General features: G+C 47.1%; 1 protein-coding gene across 1 annotated transcript in view; it reads right to left on the reverse strand.

Moving 5' to 3' along the window:
• The window catches only part of LOC113240763 (steryl-sulfatase), a 151,358-nt gene that overhangs the window by 7,533 nt on the left and 116,359 nt on the right, over positions 1–27,466 (reverse strand). The window contains 2 exon segments of the mRNA XM_026478173.4: positions 6,326–6,447; positions 13,248–13,407. Of these exon segments, the coding sequence (XP_026333958.2) occupies positions 6,326–6,447; positions 13,248–13,407 (282 nt within the window).

Genomic DNA, 27,466 nt, shown 5'->3' on the forward strand with positions numbered 1-27,466 from the left:
ACGTCACCTGTGCCTTTGGGAAAGCCTGTCCACGGAGGGGCATGAAGGACAGACATGAGGGCCGCTGGCGGGGTGGGAGTCAGGCATGGAGCCATTGAGGGAAGAAAGAGCGGATGCCGTCAAGGGTGGCCACGCTTAGGGGATACGACAGCACGGATGAATCCCAGAAACAATCCACACCTGCACACGTGCAGGCAGCTAGACAGGACGGAGAACCCGCTTTCCAATTGTGCGTGAAGAACTTAGTGCCTTAGGTAAAGAAGTTCCCATTCACGGAGGAGCAGACTCTGAAAGCAAACGGCGTGGCCACAAATCCAACTTTGCCATCGACTCTGTTACTGTATGCTAATGACGCGGCTTCCAAGCCTGTGTCTCCCCATCTGTAAACGAGAGAAATACCTGTGCGAGACACTACTACCCGTCCTCTGAGCCTTCCACACTCATCAGGTGTTACTGGACACATGGACACCCATGACGAAGGCTCCACTTCCCGGCTTCCTTTGAAGCTAGGTGTGGACCAGTAAGCACCTTCTGGCCTGTGGGATTTACCTGGGAGACTCTGCCTGTCTTCCTTGGAGAAAACTGACCAGCACTGTTTCTGTTTCATCATTCCCACCATTCCTCCATCCTGCTGCCCCTCGGTGGACACTACCATCATTTGGCACACACAGGAAGCCGCTGCACCTTCCAGGTAGTGGAGGGAAGCCCGGAGTCTGCAACCCGAAACTGCGGGGACCGTCGATCTCTACGTGTCACTCATGACATGGATGAGGGAATTCCCCCGCGATGTACGCTACTGTCCCATTGCATTTTCCTGTTACAGATGAATCTGACACTAACACAATCAAGACCTCTTTAAATTACAAGGATCAGAAGGGATCTCACATGCAAAGTACGCAGCAGAGTGTCTGATCGACCACAGATAAGAAAGAAACACCAGGGTGTAGGGTTAGCAAGTATGTTTTTGAAACACAACGGCCACAGCAGAAAAAGGTGACGAATTTCAAGAATAAAAGATGAACGGATGGCAGAATATGTTACCAACTACCACACAGTTTTGCACAGAAGATGCAGAGTCAAGGAAGACACAAAGACGTGTTAAACAGGACGTGCCTTGCTTAGCACTGCAATGTCCCTGCAGCACACAGCAGGTCCGAGAGCCTACGGCAGCAACTCAGGAGGAACCTGGAGACATCAGCAGGCATCCTGAGAGACCGGGGACAGGCCCTGTGTCAGTCACAGAGAGGAGAGGTGCAAACCAGTGTAGACGAGCGATAAAATGGCAGAACCCAGCATGCAGGCTAAAACGGGCAGAAGTATAATGAGAACAAGTCATGTTCTGAACGACTATCGAAAAAGGTGTTTAAACATTCAAAACACCGTCCTTTTCGGTATTTGAGAAAATCTAATTTTGATTTATTCCGTCTCTATAAGGAAGTAAGTTTGCACTGTGACCATTTCTTTTTTAAAGATTTTACTTTTAAGTAAATCTCTACACCCAACGAGAGGCTCGAACTCACAACCCCGTGATCAAGCATCGCCATGCTCTAAGGATTGAGCAGCCACGTGCCCCCACATTGTGACAAATTAGCCAAAGTCACAGCTGACACTTTTTTCATCCCCGATACTAATGAAATCTTGGGTCAGGCATATGAAACCTTTAGTAGAAAAGCGGACGTCTATTTTACAGGTTTTATTGTTAAGTCATCGCTGCACCCAACATGGGGCTTGAACTCATGACCCCGAGATCAAGGGTCGCGGGCTCTACCGATTGAGCCAGCCAGGTGCCCCGGATGTCTATTTTAAAACCTGCCTAGTACTGTCTAATGTAAGAGGATACAAAGTGCTGTATGAAAATATATGTTTAATGGACTACATTGAAGAAAACGAAAAATCCATTTATGAGGTTTTTTTCCCATTAAAGGAAATGAACAGCCGGGAAGTGCAGCCCGTTCCTGAGAGTCTGAGCGCTAATGAGATAAAATAAATGAAATAAAGGTCTCACAATTTCGGGGAAGCCGCCTCCATCCTCATACATTACTTGCTCTCCCCGGTTGCCAAAGCGGATTCCGTTGTGTCATGGGACCCCACCGGGCCCGTGCGGCCACAACCGTGCGTACACATGCTGTCCCCTCTACTGGGCTCGGAAGGCGCATACGGCAACGCACGCGCGAATGCCTGCCAAGGCAGAGCTCGCGGGATGCGGCATTCAGGGGAGGGACTCACACACGAAAGGGAAAGCCTGAGACTTCACATAAATCCCTCCAGTGGTTGCGGTCTGTCCACCTGCCACACGGGTCACGGCAGAGGGCAAGAGCTGTCCTTCTCAAGGTCAGCTGAAGGACGAGCTCATCCTTAGCAGCCCTCGCTGCAAAATGCCGCAGCTCGTGTCACCGCAGCGTTGGCCCTTGATATTTTATTTCTGACCCTTTAGATCCCATTTCCGATGATCAGACAGGGAAGGGCACCCAGCAGAATGAGTAACGGAGATGAAAGCCAAGCACAACCGCGTCACCCTGGTTAACTGTCAACCCGTGAAGACATGAGCCGCTGTAAGTAGGATACTGTCTCTTTTCTTAGGTGTAGTTTAGAGGCAAAATTAATTTGTTAACTGTGTGGAAAATTTAGATGGTTCACAAAGCAAGCATTTTTCTTTCCTTAACCGCGGTCATGCTGTTTTGATTTTAAACCTTACTTCTCTCTTGCATAGGCATGGGAAACAGAAAGGAGTTAACGAAATCTGCATATTCATTACAGAAATTCTAATAATAAACAAGATTACATAATTGAAGAAGAATAAACCTTCCTTATCCCCTATTTTGGAAAGAAGGCACCTTGAAGTTGGACAGGAACACATTTCTTTAGAAGGAATCCTATTATCCTACAGCGTTTCGTTCTGTTTTTTTTAAAGATGCTTTTTTTTTTTTTTTTTTTTAATCACAGAAAAAAAGTTTCCAGAAAACTTGCACTGAAAACGTAGCCGGATTAGTGAGGCCCTTTGGGTTCACCATCAGGTGAACCACGTCCTGTGAATTTTTGTGTGTCCAGCTGGGCTGGGGGCTCTCACATATTCATATGAGCAATTATTTTATACACTATAATCACAAGCTTGAAAATCAGTAATAGAATCCTAGAGCCAAGTAGGTACCTGCTTTCTAAAATGAATTTTATCCATAAAATCAAGCTGTCATTACAGCGGATTTTTAATAGCACTGACTCGTATGCCTAAACTTAAAGCCAAGACTTTTAATGCACATTGAACACTCCATTTTAACTCAAAATTTCCGTTTCAACGCAAGAGAACTTATGCATGTTATAATAACACGTTTGTGAGTTCTCTCACAATGTAATGGCAGTAACGATACCAGCTTGTGATTAAATTATGTCATTCAACTTGCTGAGACAACTGAATTATAATTATGGAATTATTAAATTATAGAGACGACGGTGTATATAACAGTTAAAAGGGATTCATGTTTCAAAAGGGTGGAAACAGAATTGTAGCTCTAAGTGTTTGGAGAGTAAGTATTTCCTAAGTCGGGAATACTCCGGGCTCCAACTAATCAGGACAAATGGTAATTGGACCTTAACAACGTGTACGGTCAGGTCTAATTTCCCGGTAGCAATGACCTGCTGGTACGTCAGCTCTTCCTCTGAGAGAGGAACAAAGCCCGGATTTGCTGAGTCTGCTGATTCCCATGGTGTCAATATTCCCAGCACAGACTGACTTGAAGTTAGCAACGGTTTAACAGCACATGGGAAAGATTCTCGACCAAGCGGGAGCTGGCTCCTACCTGCGACTAAAACCTCATCTCAAATTTCCATTTTCTTTTAAGATTTTATTTAGACAGCAAGAGAGCAAGAGAGAGAGTGCGAGCAGGGGGAAGGGTAGAGGGAGACGCAGATTCCCTGCTGAGCAGGGAGCCCGATGCAGGACTCAATCCCGGGGCTCCAGGATCGTGACCTGAGCCCAAGGCAGACACTTCACCGACTGAGCCACCCAGGTGCCCCTGTTTTCTTTTCTTTCTCCTCGCCTTTTCTTTTCTAATAACATATTGTGAGCTTAGGCTTCCTCTTATGTTGAAGAATTATGGACAGTGTCCCAGCACAGAGTACAGCCATCACCGGCAATCTCCTCCCAAAGCAGATCTGAGATGATCTCAGCCAACTTACCCAACCAGCACTGTTGACAGGTAACTCCATACGGATGACAGTCACACTTCCCCCACGCGCCTCTGCATTCCCAGCATTTGACCCCGCTGGCCGCGCATCCTGGTCTAAGCCGTAAGCAAGCACCGGCGACAGGGCATTTGGACAGACACTCATCCTAGCACAGACAGCGCCCCACAGCAGGTGCTCAAAACTATTTGTAGAATAAATAAACAGATGAAGTACTGGGTAGACACCCACAAAGCCTCGGGAGATCGCGGACAAGCACCGCTCCCAAGTTTCAGATAGAACGTCAAAGGCAAGTAAGAGATGGGTCCTAAAAACCATGGTGCATCAAGACCCCTTAGCTGGACGGACGCCTCCAGCACCGAAATACCACCCTGTCTCCTTATCTGTTGCCGGTTCAAGTTTTGCAGAGGAGGAAATGTCACTTGGGTGTGTCTCAGAAGCAAATTTTATCCCAGCTGCCTGTCAGAATCTGGGTCTTGGTTTTCTCACGTACCCTATTTTCTGTCTCTCTCTGTCCCTTTTGTCTTTCCTCCTCCACAGACTGTGTTTCTCCAGCCCCCGATCCAGTATGTTCCTTCCGGCTTCTCCGACTGTGGGGGATGGGGGGTGGGGTGCTGGCTTCACGGAAACACGGTTCTGGGAAGTTCAGGACACGCTATCGCATTTCTTTAACCAGCCGAGAGTCACACCACCTTCATTCTGCGCATTTCCAGGTCTATATACACACAAGTGGGAAGGAGGACGCCTCCCGTTCGTTGGATGACTCAGGCCTGCCTGTGTCGATAAACGTGAACAAGAAATCGTGCCCCTGCTGACGTGTGAAATTACAGATGCACTGACGAGATCAGTAAAACAGAATGCTCCCCGCTCTGGAATCCTACACTCAGGTTTCTCTCATATTTACCTTCTAGGAAACATGGCAAGAGAGCCGCCCGGGTTTAGAGGAGAAACTCTGAAAGGTAAACCTGCTGTGATTTCTGTGGCTAATGGAAGGGCTGTAATTTTCCACTTTGAACGGAAAGGCGAGGCTGCTCTTGAGATAAGCCCTTGGCAAACTGGCTGGGGGCGCAGGGTGGGGGTGGGAGGTGTGGAAAACCAGTATGAACGTCACCCCGAGTTTAACAGTGAGCCATCAGGTGGGAGGTCCGGCAGAGTGCAGCCTCCCGGAGCAGGACCCAAAGCACGACACAGAAAAAGGGGAGTTTTCCTTCTCCTCTGAGGATGAAACGGGAAGTCCCTCCTCCCCATCTGCCTGCCGCTTGTACAACGCGGGCAGAAACTGTTTCCCACACGCTCCCATGCCTCTTCGCGATCCGAACGTCACTGCGATTCTAAGTGTAAAGATACAGAAAAAAAAGTCTGCAGCCTATCCCTACGCCGCGGATTACCGCTCGGTTGCGTTTGCTCCTTTACGCCTGTGACAAGTACAACTCCAAAACTTGTATCGGAAAACCCAAATTCCACCCTCTTTCGGGTAGAATGCACGATGCAAAGAACACCGAGTTTGGGAGGTACGAGGACACGGAGGCAGATATCTGAATCGAGCTCATGCCCCGCCACGGCTGAGGCTTTGGAGAGAAAGTCACATAAACACCTAACTGCCATTCCGGGGGACAGCGCAAAGCTCTAGGAAGGCGCAAAGCATAGACAGTGGGCACAGGGGCGGTGTTTCAGCGGGGCCCTGGGCGGGAGGTGCTACTAAGCCACGAAGCGTTCCCCAAAAGGCATGAGAAGGAAAGTCCTCCCAGGCAGAGGACGTGCAAATGCAAGCCATGTGCCTCCTAGAACACAAGCACTGGTTGGGTGCCAAGTCACAGCGAGAAGGAACTTGGGCTACGGGCTAGAAGCTGGGCAGCCAGCCAGCAGGCCATGAAGGACGGGGGCCGCAGTGCCCGGCTGCAACCTGAACTTCCTCTGCCTGGGAGGAGGAGCCACTCACGAGTCAGGGCCGGGGTCCGCTGACATCATGCCTGGACAGCGACGGGACCAGAAGGAACAAGACAGGAGGAGGAGCTCGAAACAAAGCCACGTGACACGCAGAGGCATCCCTTGGGCTTTACAGAGCGAAGCGCTCTTGCCATCTCATCTCCTTGCACGGCACCGATGGCGAACGTACTAGAAGCATGGAAAGGTCTGTTTTACTCACTGTTCCGAGGACGCCAGCGCACGGCATTTAAGTAGAAGTTGCAGTAATGGAAGAGAAACTCGTGATCGGAGAGTTGGGTCTTCCCTTGAAGCAGCGGCATGAGGTCACGTCCATCGATGATTCTGTAGGACAAATCAGCAGAGCATCAGCGGGGGAATGGCCACACCATCCTTGCGTTAAACCGTCCCAACCTGTCAGCTGTCCTTCTAGCAAATGAAAGCGTGATAGAGTCACGTAATTATAATCCACCAACCAACACTAAGAATGCTCATTGACCCCCGTTGGGCGCCATATGCAACTTTGTGGGGCCAATTCTTTTCTCGTATGAACTCGCTGAATCCTGCACCATGAGTTGGGACCATTATCATCCCTTGGTGATGAGATAAAGGAACATCATCCAGAAAGCATATGTGACTCAGCCAAGGTCCTGGGACTAGTACCAGACCATGGGATGCAAACCCAAACCCAGCTGACTACTGGGCATCTCTCAACTGCTCTCCCTGCTGCTCATCCTAAACCCAGGTTCTGCCTATTCCCTTGGCACAGAGGAAGCTTTACTCACCAAGTACAGCTCTATGGAAAATAATAGCATCTAACAATTTAGGTGGCAAAAAGGTAATATATAGCATGGGAACAACTTAGATTGGACGGACGTCCGTGGAAGCACACGTCTAAATCAGAAGGAATTACTTTGTGAATAAATTCTAATGATTATGATACTAAACACCCTCTGGATGCATTGTTCCCAGATACAAATTTCTCTTCTATGCCTATGTAAGTAGACCAAGGGGAACTTTCCAGAATGCAAACAATTGATAATATGCAATTGTTTGTGAGCACAATCAGATTATTTTGCATTTAAAGAAAGGAAAAAAAAAAAGCCTAAATATTCTAAGAGAAACTTACATTAACACCCACTAGACCAACGGAAGTCATTGATTCCATCAGGCCTCATCACTGGAACGAGGGCGGAGAGCGACTCTGAAAGAGTCTGATGATCTCACCTGAGGAGTACGTTCCTCTGATTAAAAACCCTCCATCCCTTATTATGAGGACTTTAGAAACTGGATGGCAGACTTGGCTATATAATTTGGGCTAGCGTTCTTGAGAGGCCCCGCGTCCCCTGACCTTTGTGTGTGGTTTATTTTGGTGTCCCTAAAACCCCCGTGCTATAATTACAGCCCCGTTGCTTAGCACTTCTCCGGCCCCAACCCCTGTTATTAATCATGAGCTCTGCAGAAGCCTGCAGACCGAAAATATTCTATTATGGTGAGTTAAAAATAAGAACAAAAGGCAGACTTGGCCCCCTTCCCAAGCCCATGCTCCCATTCGCCATGAGAAGAGAAGGAAGCAAGGTAGAGAGACGCTTCAATTCAGAAGCGGCACGCTGTCTGAAATACTCTTTCTATCCCAAAATGGCAGTCATTGTGCCTCGGTCCTTTCAAATTCCTTTTGAGAAAGACTCAGTCCGTACTAAGACACAATCCTGAATAAGGTGGAAAGAAAGGAAGGGAGGAACCGGCGTAAGCAGGTGTAAATGCCTGATGAGGAGAAGCCCCAGGCAGTGAAAAATGACCCAGAGGAGGGGACAGAGGGAGGCAACCCCTTTCCCAGGACCTCCACCTCACGTGGACTGCAGGCCTTTCCAGGACCACTCAGGACAGAGAACGCAACTTCATTCCCAGACACAATCTCTACCTCTATTTCCTTGTTCTTTGGAGGTAGACCTAGAGCTCCTTTTTTTTTCTTTTTCTTTTTCTTTTTCTTTCTTTCTTTCTTTTTTTTTTTTAATATCCTACACCTAACACGCTCATTCCTAGGAGCGGGCAATAAATCACACGATGGAAAGCCACCGTTGAAGAGAGCTACAGAAATATGGCCTGTCAAAACAGGGCTCATTCCTGCCATGAGAAATGGAAAGGGACCCTACCGTACTTGGGTTCAACTTTTAAATGGTGTCTAAGCCGTCAAAACACTTGGGATTGTTTTAAATCGCGTGGGTGAGTCACAGTTAGCGGTGGCCATAACCCAGAGACACCACATGTCCCCTGACATTGCCTGTACGGAGAGGTTCCCATCACATCATGACCTGGGGGACCGGGACCGACGGTCTCTCAAAGTGACACGAAGCATTGCTGTGTTCTATCCAGAGATGCCTTAATTGGCCTTTTCTGCTGGCAAATTCAAGTTTTCATAGCAAGTGTGCACACGGAGCTGCTGCAATGAAACTGGAAGGATTCTTTCATCGGGTCCGCTTCATTCTGCGAAAACGTGTTCCTCTGACACAGTGTTTGATTCGGAGAGTGACATGGGAGTATTGTCCATTGGCTCCCGTCCCACGATGATGGTCACGATTTCAAGCATTCCTTTCTAAGCACCGTGCATTTCAAATGTCAGGTCAAATTAAATACCAAGGGATGACCTTCACATCACTGTAAAGAGCATGTTTTGGAAATGTTCCTTGGGTGACAGTGACCCTCATTTCCCCCCTGGATGTGCTGGCCTCTCTCTTAGCTCCGAACCAGTGAACCATTGGCCCAATCGTTCTTGCCTCTGCCTGGCTTTCAGAAGGATCTGGGGATCATACGACAAGGAAAAGCTTTGGCGATGAGGCGACAGAGAAAAGAGGGTTTTGGGGGACTGACAAAGAGGTTAATTTGGGGCACAACTGGGGCAATCTTCAAAATAAAGTGATTTCTTCAATGTAGAAAGTAATAGCAAAGAAAACGTTTTTAGAACAAAGTACGTGTATATTTCATAAACTAAGGGAAATCCCAAGGAACCAGAAAGGTATTTTCATCAAGGAAATCCCAAGGAACCAAACTTATAACATAAAAAATGCTTCCCTTCATAAACATTAGACTCGTTGCGTAACGTGAACATAAAGCAAGGTCGGTTGTAAGTGCTAGCACGTACAAGAAGAGTTTCACCTTTTATTCTGCAAAATGCAGAGGAACTAGGTTTATTTGTAGAACTCTCCTGAAATACTCCTCTGCACTTGCCTAGCTATTGGGCTGCAAAATCAAACGGGACAATGAAGTCACTCCCCTTGTCTTCATGACACGAAAGTGGTACCAAGCATCCGGGTATTGATTGATTTTCTTAACTTGAAAAAAAATCAAATTTCTATTTTATTTTGTTTATGGGGGAGGAGACCGAAATATTTCACCTGTAAAATGTGATTCTGAAGGATGTCAGCACCCCCTTCCCCCCCTTCCTTTCCCGATCCAGCTGAACTGTCTATGACTAGAGTTTAGAAAGTTTCCAAAGGTTTAATAACCAATTAGGGCACGTTACAATTCTTCATCACCGAAATCCGTGAGCAACGAGCATGGTCGTAGGCTTCCTCTGGCAATATTCTATCTGCTTCCGAAGATGCGACTGATGGAAGATTTTTCATTTTCGGGAATTAATACATTTCATTATACATTCTTCTTACGCATGTCAACCCTGTTGCCTATGTTTTATATCACCAAAAAAAAAAAAGAAAAAAAAAAAAAGGTTGCCCTCCCTTTATTTCCAGAATCAGCTCATTTGGAGACATGGGGGAATGATTTTTCTGAACACGCCTGGGGTAATGGGCACCAAAAGTTCTTTTGATAAACCGTGCCGTTGAATGCAAATGGATCAGTGAAGTATGTGTGAAGGAAAAATTCACTGCAGAGAGGAATCTCACACAGGCACGCCACGGGGTCGAATGAGAGAATCATTCTCACAGTAGCGCTGAGACTCTGCCGAGCGAATCTCTCTTCCGCGTATCCCCAGAGCACTGCTCTCTTGACCTAAGTAGAAACCCTGTGGGGAAGGGCTTCTCGTCTCCCACCAAGCTCTGATTGGTCAGGACGGCCACCCACCAGACTCAAAACGTTTCTTGAGCACGACGAGGATATACCTGAAGGCTAGGGGCCTTTTGAACAGAAATCCTCCTGTTCCCACAAAACACGCAGAAAGATGTGAGGGTACCTCATTAAGTTCTCGTCACACAGCTTGGGTTCGACCCTTGAAATGAGTTTGTTCTCCTGAGAAATGTAAATTTAATACTGCTCACGCAAGAAATCAGGGGGGCTGACCTCACCAATCATTGGCGGGGGGAGTTAAGACTATCTTCTAAGGAAGAGATATTTGTGAATCATTGATGGATGGATACACATATGGGGATACTGTCTAAATGCTTTCATTGGAAAGGTTTGATGACATTAATACATTATAATAATATTTTCCATAAAAGGACAAGAGCGAACCTGAGTCCAGTGTCTATCAACCCCAGCACTACCAACATGCTGGCTGAATTATTCTTTCCTGTGAGAAGCCATCTTGAGCCTGGCAGAATCTTTAGCAACATCTCTGGCCTCTGGACGCCAGGAACACTGAGTCAAGACAATCAAAAATATCTCCAAGACATGGTCCACGACCCCTGGGGGAAAGAGTCGCTGAGGTGAGATTCACTGCGTTCAATGTTCCCGGTCTCCAGGGCAGATATAGGAGAATGTGGTCTGGACCTGGTTGGTAACATGATTTAATGAGGATATTGTGTGATTAATTGTACTTCCATGAAGGATCTGGAGGCAGAGTTCCGTTTTCTTCTCCGTGTCATCTCCAGGCTGATGATGGCGTTTTACGGGGCCCTACAGCTCCACCCTGAGCCAGCACCGTCGCATTGAGTTGGGTCAACATGCATCACGGAGATCCACGAAAAGCATCTTCGATACGGCGAAGGGGGTTCTTACCAATGTCACGGCTCCCACATGAAATATTTTGGGACTGCCAAAGAGGGAGGCCGCTTCCTTCTTCAATGGGCACGTTCAAGGAAAACAGAGTGACCTCCATGAGCTTCCGACTGGGCTGGGTGGGAGGCATGAGCCGCAAGATCTCCCTTAATGGATTTCCCTCTTTGCCTCCCCCGTCTTTCCCCTGATTGCAAAGAAGCCCATTTACCCGTACTGCGAGGGTAAAGGTAGTGCTGATTTTAAGATTATGAGCCGTGAGAGAAAAATGTCGTTCAGGAAATTACCTGAACACCCTGTGTGCACTCCTTAAGGAAAGACTAAGTTGTACTCCAAGGGTAAGAACAAGGGCCCATGAGTAGATGAGACAGGGCGTGAGACTTCTGGCTTTACAGAAGGTAACGCTTTTTATGGCTTGCTGCTGCCATGTTTTCTCTGTCTGTCATTGAGGCAACAAAAGAGTAATATGACCAGAGTCGATCCTAAAACTTCCCGTCAGCCCTCTCCCTTTAGGGTTCTAGGATTCTGGATAATCACTGAGTGTTGGAGAAGAAAGAACTGAGCTGATGTACTTCTTCCCTCTCAATGTGGCGGGAAAAACAAAAATGGCCACCATTCATGTGCTTTACAAGCTTTCGCGCTTTCACTCCTCCCATGCAGACTATAAGGTCAGCACCATTACCCAAGCCACGTTCCAGATGGGGAATCAACACCCATGAAGTGAAACACGTACCCAACGGGGAAGCCACGACCCCAAGTAAAGGTAGGAGCGCCAAACAGCGTGGGTCAAAGAGGCAGCTGCCCAGCTGCCCTACGATAAGCCCATGGAAGGAATAGCCGGGAGAGACAGGATCACTGGGGTGTTGAAAGTGGAAGGCTCGCGAGAGATAAGACCATGCATGCACACCACACCTTGCTGCTGGTACCCAAGCAGCATCCATGCTCTTAGGCGGATGCTCTCAGCGTGTGGCCCAGAGACCCAGGGCGACCCCCAAAACCCTTTCAGGGGGCCCACGGGGCCAAAACTGTTTTCACGAGAATACCAAATGCTCTCTGCCTTCGAAGCAATGGCCCCCACAGGAGCACACACCACACTTTTGCAGGGGATTTGTGGCGGGTGATGACATCATCACTGTCCACGGACGCAAGGTGCGCGTGGGCGCTCTTGTGTGTTCAGAATTTCTTCCAGGTTCAAGGGCTCTTATGATAAGTGCTGACAGACATAACCCACATATACAAAGGTCTTTGGGTTCCTCAGTCACGGAAGAATGCATATGGGTGTTGAGACCGCAAAGTTGGTGAGGGGCCGAGCTGTCCAATGCTGCCTTGCCTCTAGCGTGTGTGTCTGTGTGTGTGTGTCTGTGTGTGTGTGCACGTGCTCGTGTGCATGTTTTGGGGGTAAGATACACCTAAACAACAAACTTGAAAATAGTAAGGAAACAATAAACAATAAAACAAGCCTGAAAACAACAGGATATGAGCAAAGCTACCCAGGGACGTAGCCCGGGCTGAGCTGTGCTTTCCTCTCTGCTTTCCCGTTCCCTCTTCATTCTGCTGGCAGCTGAATTCAAACACGATTTGCAGCCCGCCTGCACGACATTAGCCTGGCCTGCCACCAAACTAATGAAAACAATTAATCAGCATGCTTCACTTAAAACTCTTCAGATTGGTAATAACACTTAAGAAGAAACCATTGGCAATGTCATATGAAGTTGTATTTAAATTTAAGAGAAAGACGTTTCATTTAGAACTTGCTAAATGAAGACATGCTGGGAGGGAGGGCCGTTAACGGGGGATCCAGCTGCCTTTCTTGCTGCTGCAGCAAAGAGCAGCTAAGGGGGACCCCAAGTAAAGGTAGGAGAGCCAAACAGCGTGGGTCAAAGAGGCAGCTGCCCAGCTGCCCTATGATAAGCCCATGGAAGGAATAGCCAGGAGAGACAGGATCACTGGGGTGTTGAAAGTGGAAGGCTCGCGAGAGAGAAGACGTGCATGCACACCACACCTTGCTGCTGATTTCCCACTGGGATAATGGGGTTGACGGTGTTTCTGCATCGGCGGCCCCACCAGTCGGTCCCCTAACTGGACGTGGATCATAAGCCCAGCCGGAGATAGCAATGCCATCGTGCAGGCAAACCAGAACACGCTCGCCCCTGTGAGCTCCGAATGACACAATACCAAGTGCGTCTGAGTCACGGTACCTGTCCTCGGGCAACGGCGATCCTGCCAGCTTGGCCACCGTAGGAAATATGTCCATGTTGCTCGTTGGCTCATCAATCTCCAGCCCAGCCTCTATCACCCCCGGCCACCGCAGAATGCCCGGAACCCGGATACCTCCTTCCCAGTTGTTTGCTTTTCCCCCTGGAAGACCAAAAAAAGAGGCAACAGGGAGACATATGTCTTTTCAAAGCTTGGTTTAAGGCTCATTTCAATACGCTCTTCAATGTTCGGCAAGGGGTGGGTGATTTGGAAGAACCAAGTGCTCTCATTACATGGTTTCAATAAAAATTTTGTGAGCAATATAGCATCCATGGTGGTGAAGAAAATATGACACGGCCCCTACTATGCACGGCACATGCCAGCATTGCCTGGTGGTCACGAGCTACGACTGTCATCGGAGAAACTCAACTCTCAGAGCAAAAGAGGACTCAAGTCAATGACTACAGAGTCACAAAGTTGAAATTCCATTGCTACTTTTCACCAGTGGTCGTAGGCAAAGCAATGGCACCCCAAAATGCCCATGTTGACATGCTCAACACCTGGCGATGTGGTACCTTACATGGCCAAAGGGCTTAGGATCCTGGATTATCTAAGTGGGTTCAGTGTGATCACAAAGGTCCTTATAAGAGAAGGAGGGAAGCAGGTATACCTTATATGGGTACCATATCCTCAGGATAATCTGGGATAGGATCTCGGATTATCTGCGTGGGTCCAGTTTGATCACAAGGGTCCTTATAAGGGAAGGAGGGAAGCAGGAGACTCAGAGTCAGGGCAGAGAGAGTCTGGATGATGCTATGTGGCCAACCCTGAAGATGGAAGGAGGTCCCCAAATCAAGGAATACAGCTGCCTCTAGACTGTGAAAAAGGCACGGAAACATTCTCCCCCGGAGCCTTCACAAAGGCACACAGCTGTGCCAACACCTTGATTTTAGCGCATTTTGGACACCTGCACTCCGGAACTATAAAATAATCAATCTGTGTTGTTTTGAGCCACTGAAGTTGCGATGATTTGTCAGGGCTGCCACAGGAAAGGAAAACGCCAGTTCTGGGGCTCAGGCGTCCGTGCCTCACACCCCCAACACAGTCGGTTGAGTATCACATGGAATTATCCCAAGCGCCAAGTCCAGTGCCTAGAACAGGAGGAGAGCACCCAAGATGGCCATTTCATCAATGCTAGTACTTCACTCGCAGGACGGCTCTTACTCTTTCGTTGAGGAAACGAGCTTTGACTGTACGAGGTGACTCGACTATAAGCAGATAAGAGCACGACAGGGGTGTAGGGAGGGGATGATGTGGTAAGCTAAGCTCCACGGGGAGTGGCTCTGCAAAGAAGATGTTCTCCAAGACCTGCAAGGAATGCACCTGGAGGGATATAGGAAGAGGCTTGCCCGCACGGAGCTCTGAGCCCCAAGGGCCGGATCCCCCCAGGCCATGCAGGTAGCACACAGACAGACGTAAAACCAGATGCATGGTTTCCCCGAAAGTTCCCCATGGCTTTAAATGTGCTGAGCACAGCTGAACACCACGGGAAGAATAACCATGGACATCAGGCTGGAAAGAAGGGAGAGAATGGATGTTCTGCTACTTGAAAATACCTTTTCAGACTTTAGAAGAAGAATGAAAAAGTGAAATGAAGAAAGCCGAAGGAGAACGTTGATGCATCGCAGGGAGAGAATGCACGAATACAATGCATGGTTAACAAAGGCTGCAAATGCCGTGGAAACTTAAAAAATGGATTGCTGGAGGTTCAAGGGATCTCGAAAGCAAAGCTTGACTTCGTCATGCTGGTTTTTGATGACGGCACACTGAAGTCTGACCATTGCAGAATGAACTGCATAGCTCACACCTGTAGCCTGAACTCCCCTTATAAGCAAGATCTTTAAACTCCAGGCACTAAATGTTTTATACGCACAGACATCAGGGAAAATCCACACACGAATTCATATTATAGTCTGCAGTTTCTAGAACGGCCTCCACGAGAAGTTAAAAGTATCGCACTAAATCTTTCCAACATGATCTTAAGGTAATGATCGGACAAATACCGTTACTCTTGCATCGCGGATATCACATCAAAGAATAGGGAAGTTCAGGGCGCCTGGGTGGCACAGCGGTTAAGCGTCTGCCTTCGGCTCAGGGCATGATCCCGGCGTTCTAGGATCGAGCCCCACATCAGGCTCTTCCACTATGAGCCTGCTTCTTCCTCTCCCACTCCCCCTGCTTGTGTTCCCTCTCTCGCTGGCTGTCTCTATCTCTGTCAAATAAATAAATAAAATCTTAAAAAAAAAAGAATAGGGAAGTTCAAATACTTTGTCATAATTTATTCAAGCTGTCAATAGCGGAATGGGCTACAGGAGGACTCTCAACTCTGAAGTAGTCTGGTTATCCTTCTGTGAGATGGAGCACATAGAACTTCCACATGCTTATCTGTATAGATCAGGCTCCCGGCATTTCACCTGCTTATCCTTCTACTCGATCCAACTCAGAATGTGCACCTGTTTACCATTCTACCAGATCGAGATAATGGCATTTTCACCTGCTTATCCAGACTCACAGAATTTAAACTTGCTTATCCGTCTACTGGATCAAGCACAAAGACTTCCAACTGTTTATTCATCGAGATCGGTCTCCCGGATTATGCACATGCAAATCCTTCTACTAGAAAAGCCTCATACAATTTTCACTTGCTTCTCCTTCCATGAGATGAACCTCGTAATACGTTCACCTCTTTGTCCTACTGGATTGAACTCATAGATTTTCCACCTGTTTATCCTTCTGTAAGATTCAGCTCACAGGATATGCACATCTTTTCCTTTGACCAGATGAACCTCATAGAATTTTCACCTAGTATTCGACTAGATTAAGCTCATGGAACTTTTTTTTTAAATCTATTCTACTTGATCAAACTCACAGACTTAACTCTAATATGCACCTGTTCTCCTTCTAGATAATCCTCATAGGATTTTCACTTGTTTCTCCATGTATGGGATCAAGCTCAGAGAATGTTCACGCATTTATCCTTCTACGAGATGAACACGCAATGACTATCCTACTACATCAAGTTCGTAGAACTTCACTTACAGTTTATGAACGACAAAGGAAGTCTGCTACCTAACATAAAGATCTTGCTCCATTAATGGCTACTGTATATATTTATTGCCCCACTGGTTAACATAAAATCGAATAAATCAATCAGAAGGTGGACCCAAAATACCACAATAATGAAAAAGAATCCTTTGAAAATGTATCACCTAGGTGCAATGTGGTGTTACAGAGTGGATCCTGAAACGAAAAAGCACGTTAGTGGAAAATGCATAGTTCACTTCAACGTGATGTTCCAAAGTGAATCTCATTTATTTGTTTGTTTGACACAGAGACAGCCAGTCAGAGAGACAGCCAGCGAGAGAGGGAACACAAGCAGGGGGAGTGGGAGAGGAAGAAGCAGGCTCCCAGCAGAGAAGCCTGATGTGGGGCTCGATCCCAGAACGCCGGGATCACGCCCTGAGCCGAAGGCAGACGCTTAACGACTGAGCCACCCGGGCGCTCTCTCAAAGTTAATTTCTTGACACATAACAGTAGTTACGCAGAAAGTTAACACTGGGGGAAGCTGGGTGCAGGGAAAGCAATAAGTATGTTTAATATTTGTAATTCTGTTAATCTGTACTGCTTCCAAAGTAAAAACTATACTAAATACACAGAGATGACATATGTGTGTTCCCCTAGTTGACTAAGTAGTTCGCATTCTCTGGATCCCATCAGGGAAAACGATACAAATTACTTCAGACGGTTTTATATGGACTTTAAAAAAAAATTTAAAGATTTTATTTATTTATTTGAGAGAGAGCAAGTGGTGGGGGGGAGCAGAGGGAGAGGGATAAGCAGACTCTGGGCTGAGTGGGGAGCCTGACACGGGGCTCGACTGCATGACCCTGAGACCATGACCTGAGCCAAAGTCATTCATTTAACCGACTAAGCCACCTACGCGTCCTATATGTACTGTTTCTAGTGGCTAAATTTAACTGATCACGTACTAGTGATATGGACTATGATATGCACTTCATTCACTAAATCCTTACATCTACCTCATGGGGGCAGTACTAGGACTTCCCATCTATAGAAGCAAAATCCGATGGCCTATAATATGCATTTCATCCTGTTAAACCATTACACCTACCCCACAGTCGTGCCACCCCTGCTGTCCAATTTATAGATGGGGGCGATCTAAACCTATCCCTGAGGGGGCTGAGCAAAGTTACGTACTGAAGGTCCCTGAGCTAGTGACCTAGGGCACAGATACAAACCCAGCTTTGTCCAACACCGAACTCTGTGACTTTGCACAACTCCTTGATACCATTTCATGTCTGGTGCAAAAGAGAGTTGGTGCTGGCTTGCCTGTATACTGTTGGAAGAGGACCACAGGTGGGCTGGATTTAGAAACTCAGGAAGACAACTCCCGAACCACAGGCTTAAGAAAAACTGGGACACTGAGCACATTCTCTTATCTTCCCAAAAGTCAACAAGATGTATCTTCTTTAAGGAAAAAGGCAATGTCCAAGGACGGTTTCCTGGGGGCTCCCCAGGTGAACGTAAAGGGAAAACTGGCTGCAAATCCACATGTGAGTGAGACTGAGACGGGCCAAACTTCCCGTGTCTTGGATAGAGTTTCCGTGTCTTAGAATAGCACTGCCATGAATGGGCACAGATGTCTCTTTAAGATTCTTTTTTTTTTTTTTAAGATTTTATTTATTTATTTGACAGAGAGAGAGACAGCCAGCGAGAGAGGGAACACAAGCAGGGGGAGTGGGAGAGGAAGAAGCAGGCTCATAGCGGAGGAGCCTGATGTGGGGCTCGATCCCAGAACGCCGGGATCACGCCCTGAGCCGAAGGCAGACGCTTAACCGCTGTGCCACCCAGGCGCCCCTCTCTTTAAGATTCCGACTGCATTTCCTTTGGATAGGTACCCAGACCCGGGACTGCAGGATCATACGGTCATTCTGTATTTAATCTCTTGAGGAAGCATCATCCTGTTTCCAGAGTGGCTGCACCACTTTGCATTCCCACCAAGAGTGCATGAGGGCCCCCTTTCCTCCACATCCTCACCGACACTTACCTTTTCTCACAACAGCCAAGATATGGAAATAAATGTCCATCAACAGATGAATGCATAAAGAGAATGTGAGAGGCTATACACACACACACGGTGGAATTCTAGGCAGAGGAAAGAAGGAAGTCCTGCCATTGGAAATGGCATATGTGAACCTGGAGAGCATTGTCCTCAGTAAAATACACCAGACACAGAACGACGAATACTGCGTGATCTCACGTACGTGAGGAATGGAAACCAGTCAAACTCACGGAAGCAGAGAGTAGATTGGCGGTTGCCACCAGCAGGGGGTTGGGGTTGGGGGGATACTGGTCACGGGTACAAAGTTTCAGTTACACAAGATGAGTGAGTTCTGGGATCTAATGTTCAACAAGGTGACTGCAGTTAAACCACACTGCATTGTGTCATTGTATACATGACATGTGCTGAGACCGTAGATCTCAGGTGTTCTCACCACCACCACAACAAAAAGGAGACACAAACGGTAACTATGTGCAGTATTGCCTAAGTTAAATAACGTGATTGTGGTGATCATTTCACAATGTCTACATACACCCCAACATCAAATTGTGTATCTTAAATATGTACAATTTTTATTAGTCATACTTTAAAAAAGCTGAAAAACCAGCAATGGAAATATCTGCTTTTATTTTGTGAATAAGACTCAATCTTACCATAAGAAAACCAAACACTCTCCATCTCTCTTACTATTTCTATACATGCCTATCTTCTTATACACACACACACACACACACACACACACACACACACAACGCAGACAGTGCCATAGCAATCCACAGGCTCATCCAAGGTACGTATAGATCATGATTCAAATATCAGGGATCTGTTCTGCTCTAGTTACTTCGCTGAGGTCCCAGACCTCTGGGTGTTGGAAGAAAAACCTATGAGATGTATAACCACTTTGAAAACAAAAGTCCCCAAGAGTCCTTCGAGAGGTCACACCCTGCCAGAGAGTCGAGATCCCCTAGGAAGCTCCAACCCACAAACAGCCCCCTGGCAGCAAACAGTTCTACGTGGGTGCAGGGAAGGGACTTACCCCGTGCTCAGGTGGGATGCTGAGAGCACCCTCCAGGAAGACACAGGACTTCCTTGCGAGCCAGTGTACCTGCAGCCCCCAAACGCAGCCATCCACTGACCACCTGTATGCACGGGGCGGCAGGACCAGGTATGGTGTCATCCCCAGCTATTTTTCAGAAGACAAACCATCATACTCGGGATGAACTATTACACTCTGTCGGGAAAATATGAACCCACTATGTATAGTCTAAGTCTCTCATCTTATAGTTCTGAATTTATATGCAGAAACTAGAGAAATATATCAATAAATATATCAGAGTCTCACCCAGTTTTCTAAAGCTGTAAAAGGAGTGTTTTTACAACAGGAATGGTAAAAAAAAAAAAAACCTTTTTTAAATTTTTAACAGAGGATAAACACATCCGTGCACACTCTCGCCAGGGAGCAACATGTTTGATAAAGTATGATCACACATTTCCAGGCATGTGTTCATGAGCAAACATCCTTACTTGTCAGATGGTGTAGCTTTGAGGCTCATTCCTCCTGCCGTGTTCCATGGAAAGGGCTATGTGCAAAATGCGCCCATCGGGCTGAAAAGGGACAGCACACACTGCGGCTCTCCCAGTAACTGCGATGGTTGTTCCCGAATGAAGTTCACAGGAGCTCCAACGCTGAGCTCCATTCACGCAGCAGGTTTGTATCACGCAATGACTTTCAACGACCAGGAATGATGACAGAGTGCCCCATAGTCCAGGAACAATTCAAGGTCCTGAGGATATTAACTCATTCCCTCCCCACCGCACTTTGCAAAGTAGGTACCCCATGTCACAGCTGCCAAATCTCGGGCCAAGAAGACACGGCCAGCAAGTGATAGCACCAGCTACAGCTCCGATGTATGAACAAGCATCTCACCCCACAGAAACTCCAAGTCTCCAAGGACAGCTCACGTGACCCCATGTGACCCCTCTGACTGCGAGTCAACAGCCCACGGGGGATCCCTAGAAACACCTGCCCTCACTCAACAGAGGCCTGATTTAGTTCGAGAAGGAGGTGTAAGCACAGGAAAGCTGGAGACGGTTTACAGGACGGAAAAAAAAAAAAAAGAGAGAGAAACGGTAAGAAATGCGGATTTTTTTTTTCCTGAAAATGTATGAGCAGAGAAAAGCAGCAAGGTCTAAATTTAAAATTTGGTCAAGTAACTGTCAAAGTCACAAGTCTCTCATCTAGATGGCACTTTGCCATGACGCGAAGTCACAGAGGTATGATGGCTGAGCTTGTCAACTTCTCCAGGTGAGTGCAGAGAAAATTCTAGCATGTACCACCAGACTCTTGTCAGGAACGGCTGCTTTCGAACCAGGCTTCAATTTTTGTCCTTTCTAAAGCTGCCACCCGACAGGTCGAATCGCTTTCAGTGGCAAGAGCATATGCCAGTCACTCGTACGCTTGATCTGGGAGCAGAGTTTTACGAATTACCCTCTTGGCCATTTTTCCCCATGTCCGCGTAACAGGGTTTCTCTGGATTGACACAAACTACACTGATACGTATGAAGGTTGCGATTTGCATTCAATGCTTTCTCACCCAAGATGCTATATTTTACTCTTTTCTTGACTTATTCATTCGAGGCACTGAACCCCATAAATTATAGATAGAATCATCTGGCTTCTATCAACCTATTTCGAGGGCAAAATAAACAGCAACGGTCTCCTGATGTCAGTGCTCCAAGGAGGGGTACAGCGTTGGAAAACACCCTTGAAATGAACTGACACAGTTTAAAAAGTTAAGAGTAACTCCTTAAGGAACCTGACATCAAACTGCTAACTCGTCCGTGTAGGGGTTGGTCAACAACTTCGCTCAAGTGCTCCATAACTGCTTTCCCAACACTCACCTCTTCTGTCTTGTTTGGAGACATCTCACCAACAAATGAGTGTGGCTGTGTTTCAATAAAACTTTATTTACAAAATCAGGCACCAGGCCCCATGTGTGGAGCCCTCACGCCACAGTTAGCTAAGCCCTGCCCTGAGTTACTGAATTTAGATGGTGCATTCGGGTGAGTGCAGCGACCAAACCTTATTCCGCGATATTAAATCCTACAGTATGAAGGAGAAATGTCCGCGAGGCTTTTACTAACAACATATTTCTTCACTAACCTGAACACCTTCTTAATATCTCCTGCGAGACGAAAACTAAAACACGTAGAGAATGTAAGGCAGACCGTGTCCAGGCTCTGACCCACCTCAGCAAGATCACACCGTGGTTCAGCTAAGTCTCACGTTAGTGCCCCAGGAAACCGCTTGTCCCATCTCACCTTCTAGAAAGTTCTGCGTCTGGATGTCTGCTCTGCCAATCCCCAAATGATTCTACACATCCTTGAAAGCCTGGACCACATAATGCCCGTCCTGTTGATTTAAGCCTCCTATGACCACCACGGCAGACGATGTTTTCCTACCGACCATTTCCTTCCTATGTTTCCAGTTTCTTGTTTAAGGGATGCCTGACAATCATGAAGATCAATTCTGTGCACATCGTATCATCCCAGCAGGACCACGAGCGCTTGAAAACAAACTAATTCACTGCTTAATCAACTGACGTCCATAGCATCATCCTTCCCACTGTCTTGCACTTGGCCGCCATGCAACCCCAGCCTCCCTCTGCACAGACCACACCAGACCACATCACTTGCATCTGCTATGGCTCAAAACTGAGTAAATCCAATACGCATCATCCAAGCATGAACCGTGCCCCCTGATACAGATTCTGGAACCATGGTCCCAAACTGCAGTCATTCACTTTGTGGTATCACAGCCATATGTTGTGCCAAGTGAAAGCAGCACAATGAAATCCTTCCATCATGGCACTAAGACAACTGAGCATTCTGCAGGTATGTTCTCTGGATAAGTGGACAGTCCCAATCATTCCAAATGGCACTGCAGCGTTCAGGGTGTTTGCTAATCTTGCCCTATCTGTGTGGTCCTGACTGTTGGCTCAGATAATGTAATACACCATCATCCATCATATTCTTGACCAAATACCAACCCCTGTATTGGGCATGAGTTGACATCTCCCCAGTAAGACACCGCCCCTCAATGAAAATGTATCTGTTCTCCGTAAGTCTAGATCCTTCCCACGACCAAGTCCTGCTTACAAAAGTCTGCCTCCCTGCACAAATTTCTCAAAAGAACGTGAGAAATTTTCCCCCTTGCCCCACCCTTCCATCCATCCATCCTCTGCCCCCCGCCTTTCCACTAAAAATATACTTGTGAGCATCACATGGGTAATAAATGCTATGGACCTGTGCCCTCATCTTACTGGCCTTTTTCGCACCATTCACCGTTCATGCTCTTTTCTGAATCTTCTCTTCTCCAAGTTTTCTTCTTATTTCCCACATCACTCTATGTTGCCGTTATGATATCATCATTGTCCACCTCACCTTTTAGGTACGAGTTCCTCAGGGCTTGGTCTTTGACTCTCTTCTTACACCAAACGATCTCATACACCTCCCCACGTGCCAACCAAATATAGCTCTCTGCCCGTGAGTCTTAATTCATCGAGAGAATCTCCATCTACACAACCACTCAAGCTAAAATCACAAGACACATCACGGATGTCCTCCCTTCTCTCCAATCAACAACCCAACAGCAGTGGATTTACCAAGGTCTTCCAGTCCTGTCTTCGCCTACTCCAACTATGCATCCTTCGAACCCAAGCTCAAGTATTTCTTTTCCAGTCATGTAATCAGTCTGAAGTGACTTCTGAAGCCGTGAGGCACTGCTGTAGGTCCTGTGGATACAGAAGTAAGTAAAACGACACATATGCCGTCACAGGTCTTGTGCTCCCGTGGATGACAGTCGTATCTGGCACATCCTGGGTGCGCTTGCCAACACGTTGCACGCACGGACTTGTTAATCCTCACAAAAGTTCTTTAGGATGTTCCTCTAATAACAACCATATTATTCCAGCTCTAAAGATGAGGGACCAGATACACAGTCATTCCTCAATTTATCCTTAATTTTGTGCCTCTACCCTTTCCTTATGCTGGATTTGGGCGATACTGTTCACATGCAATTTTTACTACTACCCAAATGGCAATGGTTATTGTGTAACACATTCCTATGGGACATATTTACGTGGATGTGGGGTTCCTCATCAGCCACATCGCCTGACCCTCCTGGGTTAGTCTTCCATCTCTGTCAACACCGAGCTACTTTTTTGCTCACCGTAAGCATCTCACTCCTGCCTAGAATGAATTCCTCACTTTTCCTCTCCTCGTCAACACTTAACAACAGCAGCCTGCAAAAGGTCAGCTTCCCCTGGGAGGCTCTCAGAAGTCCAGGTTGGGCTGACTACCTCTAACCGTCCGTTCCCGAGAGTTCCCTTAGCACAGCAGTTCGTTATTCTGAAATTATCTCTGTAGATCTCCATCTCGGCATTAGAATATGAGCTACAAGCGCTCGGGGACCCTGCATCCTTGGCCTTCATGCCCTAGAAGCTAGCCCCACGCCTGGCGTACTGTACAGAGTCAATATATGAGTGCTTGTTGCTCGAATGTAACAGAACAGCATAAATGAAGACCACATGCAATCTTCTTTCAAAGGTGAAAAGGCTGCAGATGCCTCCCGGCACACTGAATACCCACACCAGCAAGACGGGGCTGCTTTGCCTGCTCTGGGGAAGCTGATGAAAATATCCATCAAAATCTGAAGACAGAGCCTAAACATTACATAACTGCCTTCTAATAAACTCCCAGACCCTCTTGCTGTTTGGTTTGGTTTGGTTTTCCTCCAACAAAAGCATCAACTGCTGTCTGAAAGCTGTGTTACTGCATGAGGGCATGACGTGCCAAATTCAGGGAGTGGAAGAAGCAACTCACAAGCGGTATGGACAGGGGTCAAACTGGCTGCTTTTGGAGTCTGCACTTAAGGTGAAGGAGAGATGCCAGGAGTGCAGGGCCTCAGCCACAGGTGTCAGGGAATTTGCAAAGCCTTTTTCTGCATGCCCGGAAAGTCTACATTCGTGAACAGCTCAGGAAAATAGGATTTCCACCACCCCCACGCTTCTGCAGGTGCCGTCCATAGAGTTAATGTATCCATTCCATTGACATTTATTACTTGCCTTCAGGCAGAGTAAAACGGAGGTGGGGGGAGAGCCTCCTTCAGGGTGACCTTGACTGGAGACAGGAATGGAAATGAAGCGAGAGCTGGTCTTACCGTTCTCTTTCCGACACTACAGGGACTTTTCTCCTCTGAGAAAGAGCAGAAAACTCTAAACTTGACTCTAAGAAAATCTTAGGGAAGTTATTCTGGTCCCAGCAACAGGAGGGTATTTTAGGTGAAAAAGGGGAAGATACGCAGGTATGGTACCAGGAGCAGAAGGAAGAGAAATCTGGGACATGTTCACTATTCATTCAGCAAGTGTCTACTGAACACCTACAATGTAGTTATTGTAGGAATGAGACAGAGGGGCAAATAAGGCACCCCAGATCCCTGCTCCCACGGGGTTTACATTATAAGAAGGGAGACAGATCATAAGCACATAAATTATAAACAGACAATATCAGATGCACAAAAAATTATAACAAGATGGTATGTTGAGTATGTGGTTGGCATGGGCAAGAAGTTTTTTTTTTTTTTTAAAGATTTTATTTATTTATTTGACAGAGATAGAGACAGCCAGCGAGAGAGGGAACACAAGCAGGGGAGTGGGAGAGGAAGAAGCAGGCTCATAGCGGAGGAGCCTGATGTGGGGCTCAATCCCAGAATGCTGGGATCACGCCCTGAGCCGAAGGCAGACGCTTAACCGCTGTGCCACCCAGGCGCCCCAGGGGCAAGAAGTTCTGATTGAGGGGTCCAGGGAGATCTTACAGAGGCAACACGGGAACGCGAAGACCAGAGGATGAGCTTCCCACCAGAAGGAATTGGCAATGGGAAGGCTGTAAGATGGAAACAAGACTAAAATCTTGGAAAAACCAGAAAGGCATGAGGAAGATAGAGCAGCTCTAGGTCATGGTAGGCCCGTGTACTGCCAACATGCAAACTTCACGTTTCTTTCTCAGTGGATGGGAATATAGTAGAGTGTTTTAAGAAAGGAAGAACAGCCTCGAGAAGACAAAGGAGGCAGAGACTGGACTGATGCGTCTACAGGCTAAGAAAGCCTAGGACTGCCAGTGACCACCAGAAGGCAAGGAAGGATCCCCCAATATAGCTTTCAGAAGGAGCATGGTTCTGCTGACACCTTGATTTAGGGCTTCTGGTGTCTGGAAGTGAGAGAGAGAATAACTCGCTGTGGTTTGTAAGCCATCCACTTTGTGGCCGCCCTAGGAAACTCAACACGGTACAGTGACCTGGGCAGAGAATGGATTGACGACAAAGAAGAATCAGGAAGACCATCGGCAAACCCACAGGGGAGGTGAACTGGAGGTGATGCTGGCCTGGAGGAGGCTGTAACGGTTGGAGAGGAGACAAGGGGATCAATGTCAGGTATGCTTAGAAGAGAAAGTTCATAGGACACGCTGTTGGAATATGAGGTAGAGGGCAGATCAAAGAAAGAGGCTTTGGGGGCTCAAGGGGGTTGGGGGTTGAATCACCGAGTGAAGACTGGTGCAAATCAATGACATGGGTTAGCCCATGAGACATGCAGTCTTGGAGAAGATCTCTAGTGTGGATCTGTTAACTAGGATGTGTCTACCAAGCATCCTCACGTGAGCAGCCGGAGGGAGGAGTCTGGGGTTCCCAGCAAGGGTCAAGGCAGGGTGTGGGGGTGACCAGCACTCCCATGCCACTTGAGGTCATGCATTTGGATGTAATCATAGAGTGTGAGTGTGTAGGTAAGGAAGCAAGGGGACTCGGGACAGAGCCTCAGAGGTCTCCACCTTTGAGAGGCAGGTCAACGGAGGAGGGAGAGCCAGCACTCATGGTTTAGAAGAAGCTTCGAAGTGTTTGCTTCCACCTATCTCTACACGAAGTGCTTTAAGGGCTCCAAACGTTGACTTAGACATCAAGTGACGTAGAGCGGGGCCAGCTGCTCCCTCCACAAGAGAACCACTATTTACACGACTATTGCCTTGAGCTCCGATTAAACTTCTCTGGTCCAGGTGAGGGTGCAGAATGAAGATGGTCTTCTGAGGACTCCTCCACCTCAGACCCAACACTCGTCCAGGTAACTATACAGAGAACCACAACCCGTGCGTAGCAGAGACTGTTCAGGATTGCACGGAGATCGTAAATCCTCTGTTCCTTTAAAGCACCGACTCCTAATCCCCGCTCTCACATTAGCAGGGTGCACATTTTCAATATTTTAACAGCCCTGCTGAAATTTTTACATTTAACCACTGTATGTGGTCACAGGCCAATGCAAACGTTCTGGCATTTTGTTGTTCATTTATTTATCTTGCTCTTGGCGAAAATCCTAACAGCTCAGTGTGGGAACACTATCAGATTAACTAAAAACACTAACGGAGCCAACGCTTCCTGAATTCTTGTGTGGGAACATGGATCGTTACTTGGTGGGCTAGCGTTATTAGGCTGACACAATCACTCAGAACATGTGGACAGCGGAAGGAAAATTGATTTAGAAGGCTCTCAGAAGTAAACGTACCAGGAGCTGTTAGGATGAAGACATTGCCAAGATTGCTCCAATTTCACTAGGGTCACATTCACAGTCCACACTGGACCCTATTTCTGTCTCTCAATTTCCTTTGATGGTACAGCCTTTTGAGCAACATGGTTTACCCTTCTCAAAATCTAAATAGGAGATTCATGCTGCAAACACATTTCCTTTAAAAGAACACGAGAGAAAGTACTAATGGTGTCACTATTCCCTCACCCCTATAATATTACATTATTTTGTTTAAATGAAGACTACCGCAAGGATCTTCTGTCCCCACGATTAAAAGGAAGATTGTGTTGAATTCTGGAGAAGGATGATTTAACTGTAGCCACTGTATCCAATTCACCCTCAGATTTCATTAGGGAAGTAGATTTGACTGGTTAATATGGTGGAAGCCCTCGCTCATACACTAAAGATCTTTTCGAGAGGTTTTGATTGAGGAGAACAATCATTAACTGTT

This window comes from Ursus arctos, chromosome Y (assembly GCF_023065955.2).
Source record: "Ursus arctos isolate Adak ecotype North America chromosome Y, UrsArc2.0, whole genome shotgun sequence".
In the NCBI taxonomy this organism is placed as follows: Eukaryota; Metazoa; Chordata; class Mammalia; order Carnivora; family Ursidae; genus Ursus; species Ursus arctos.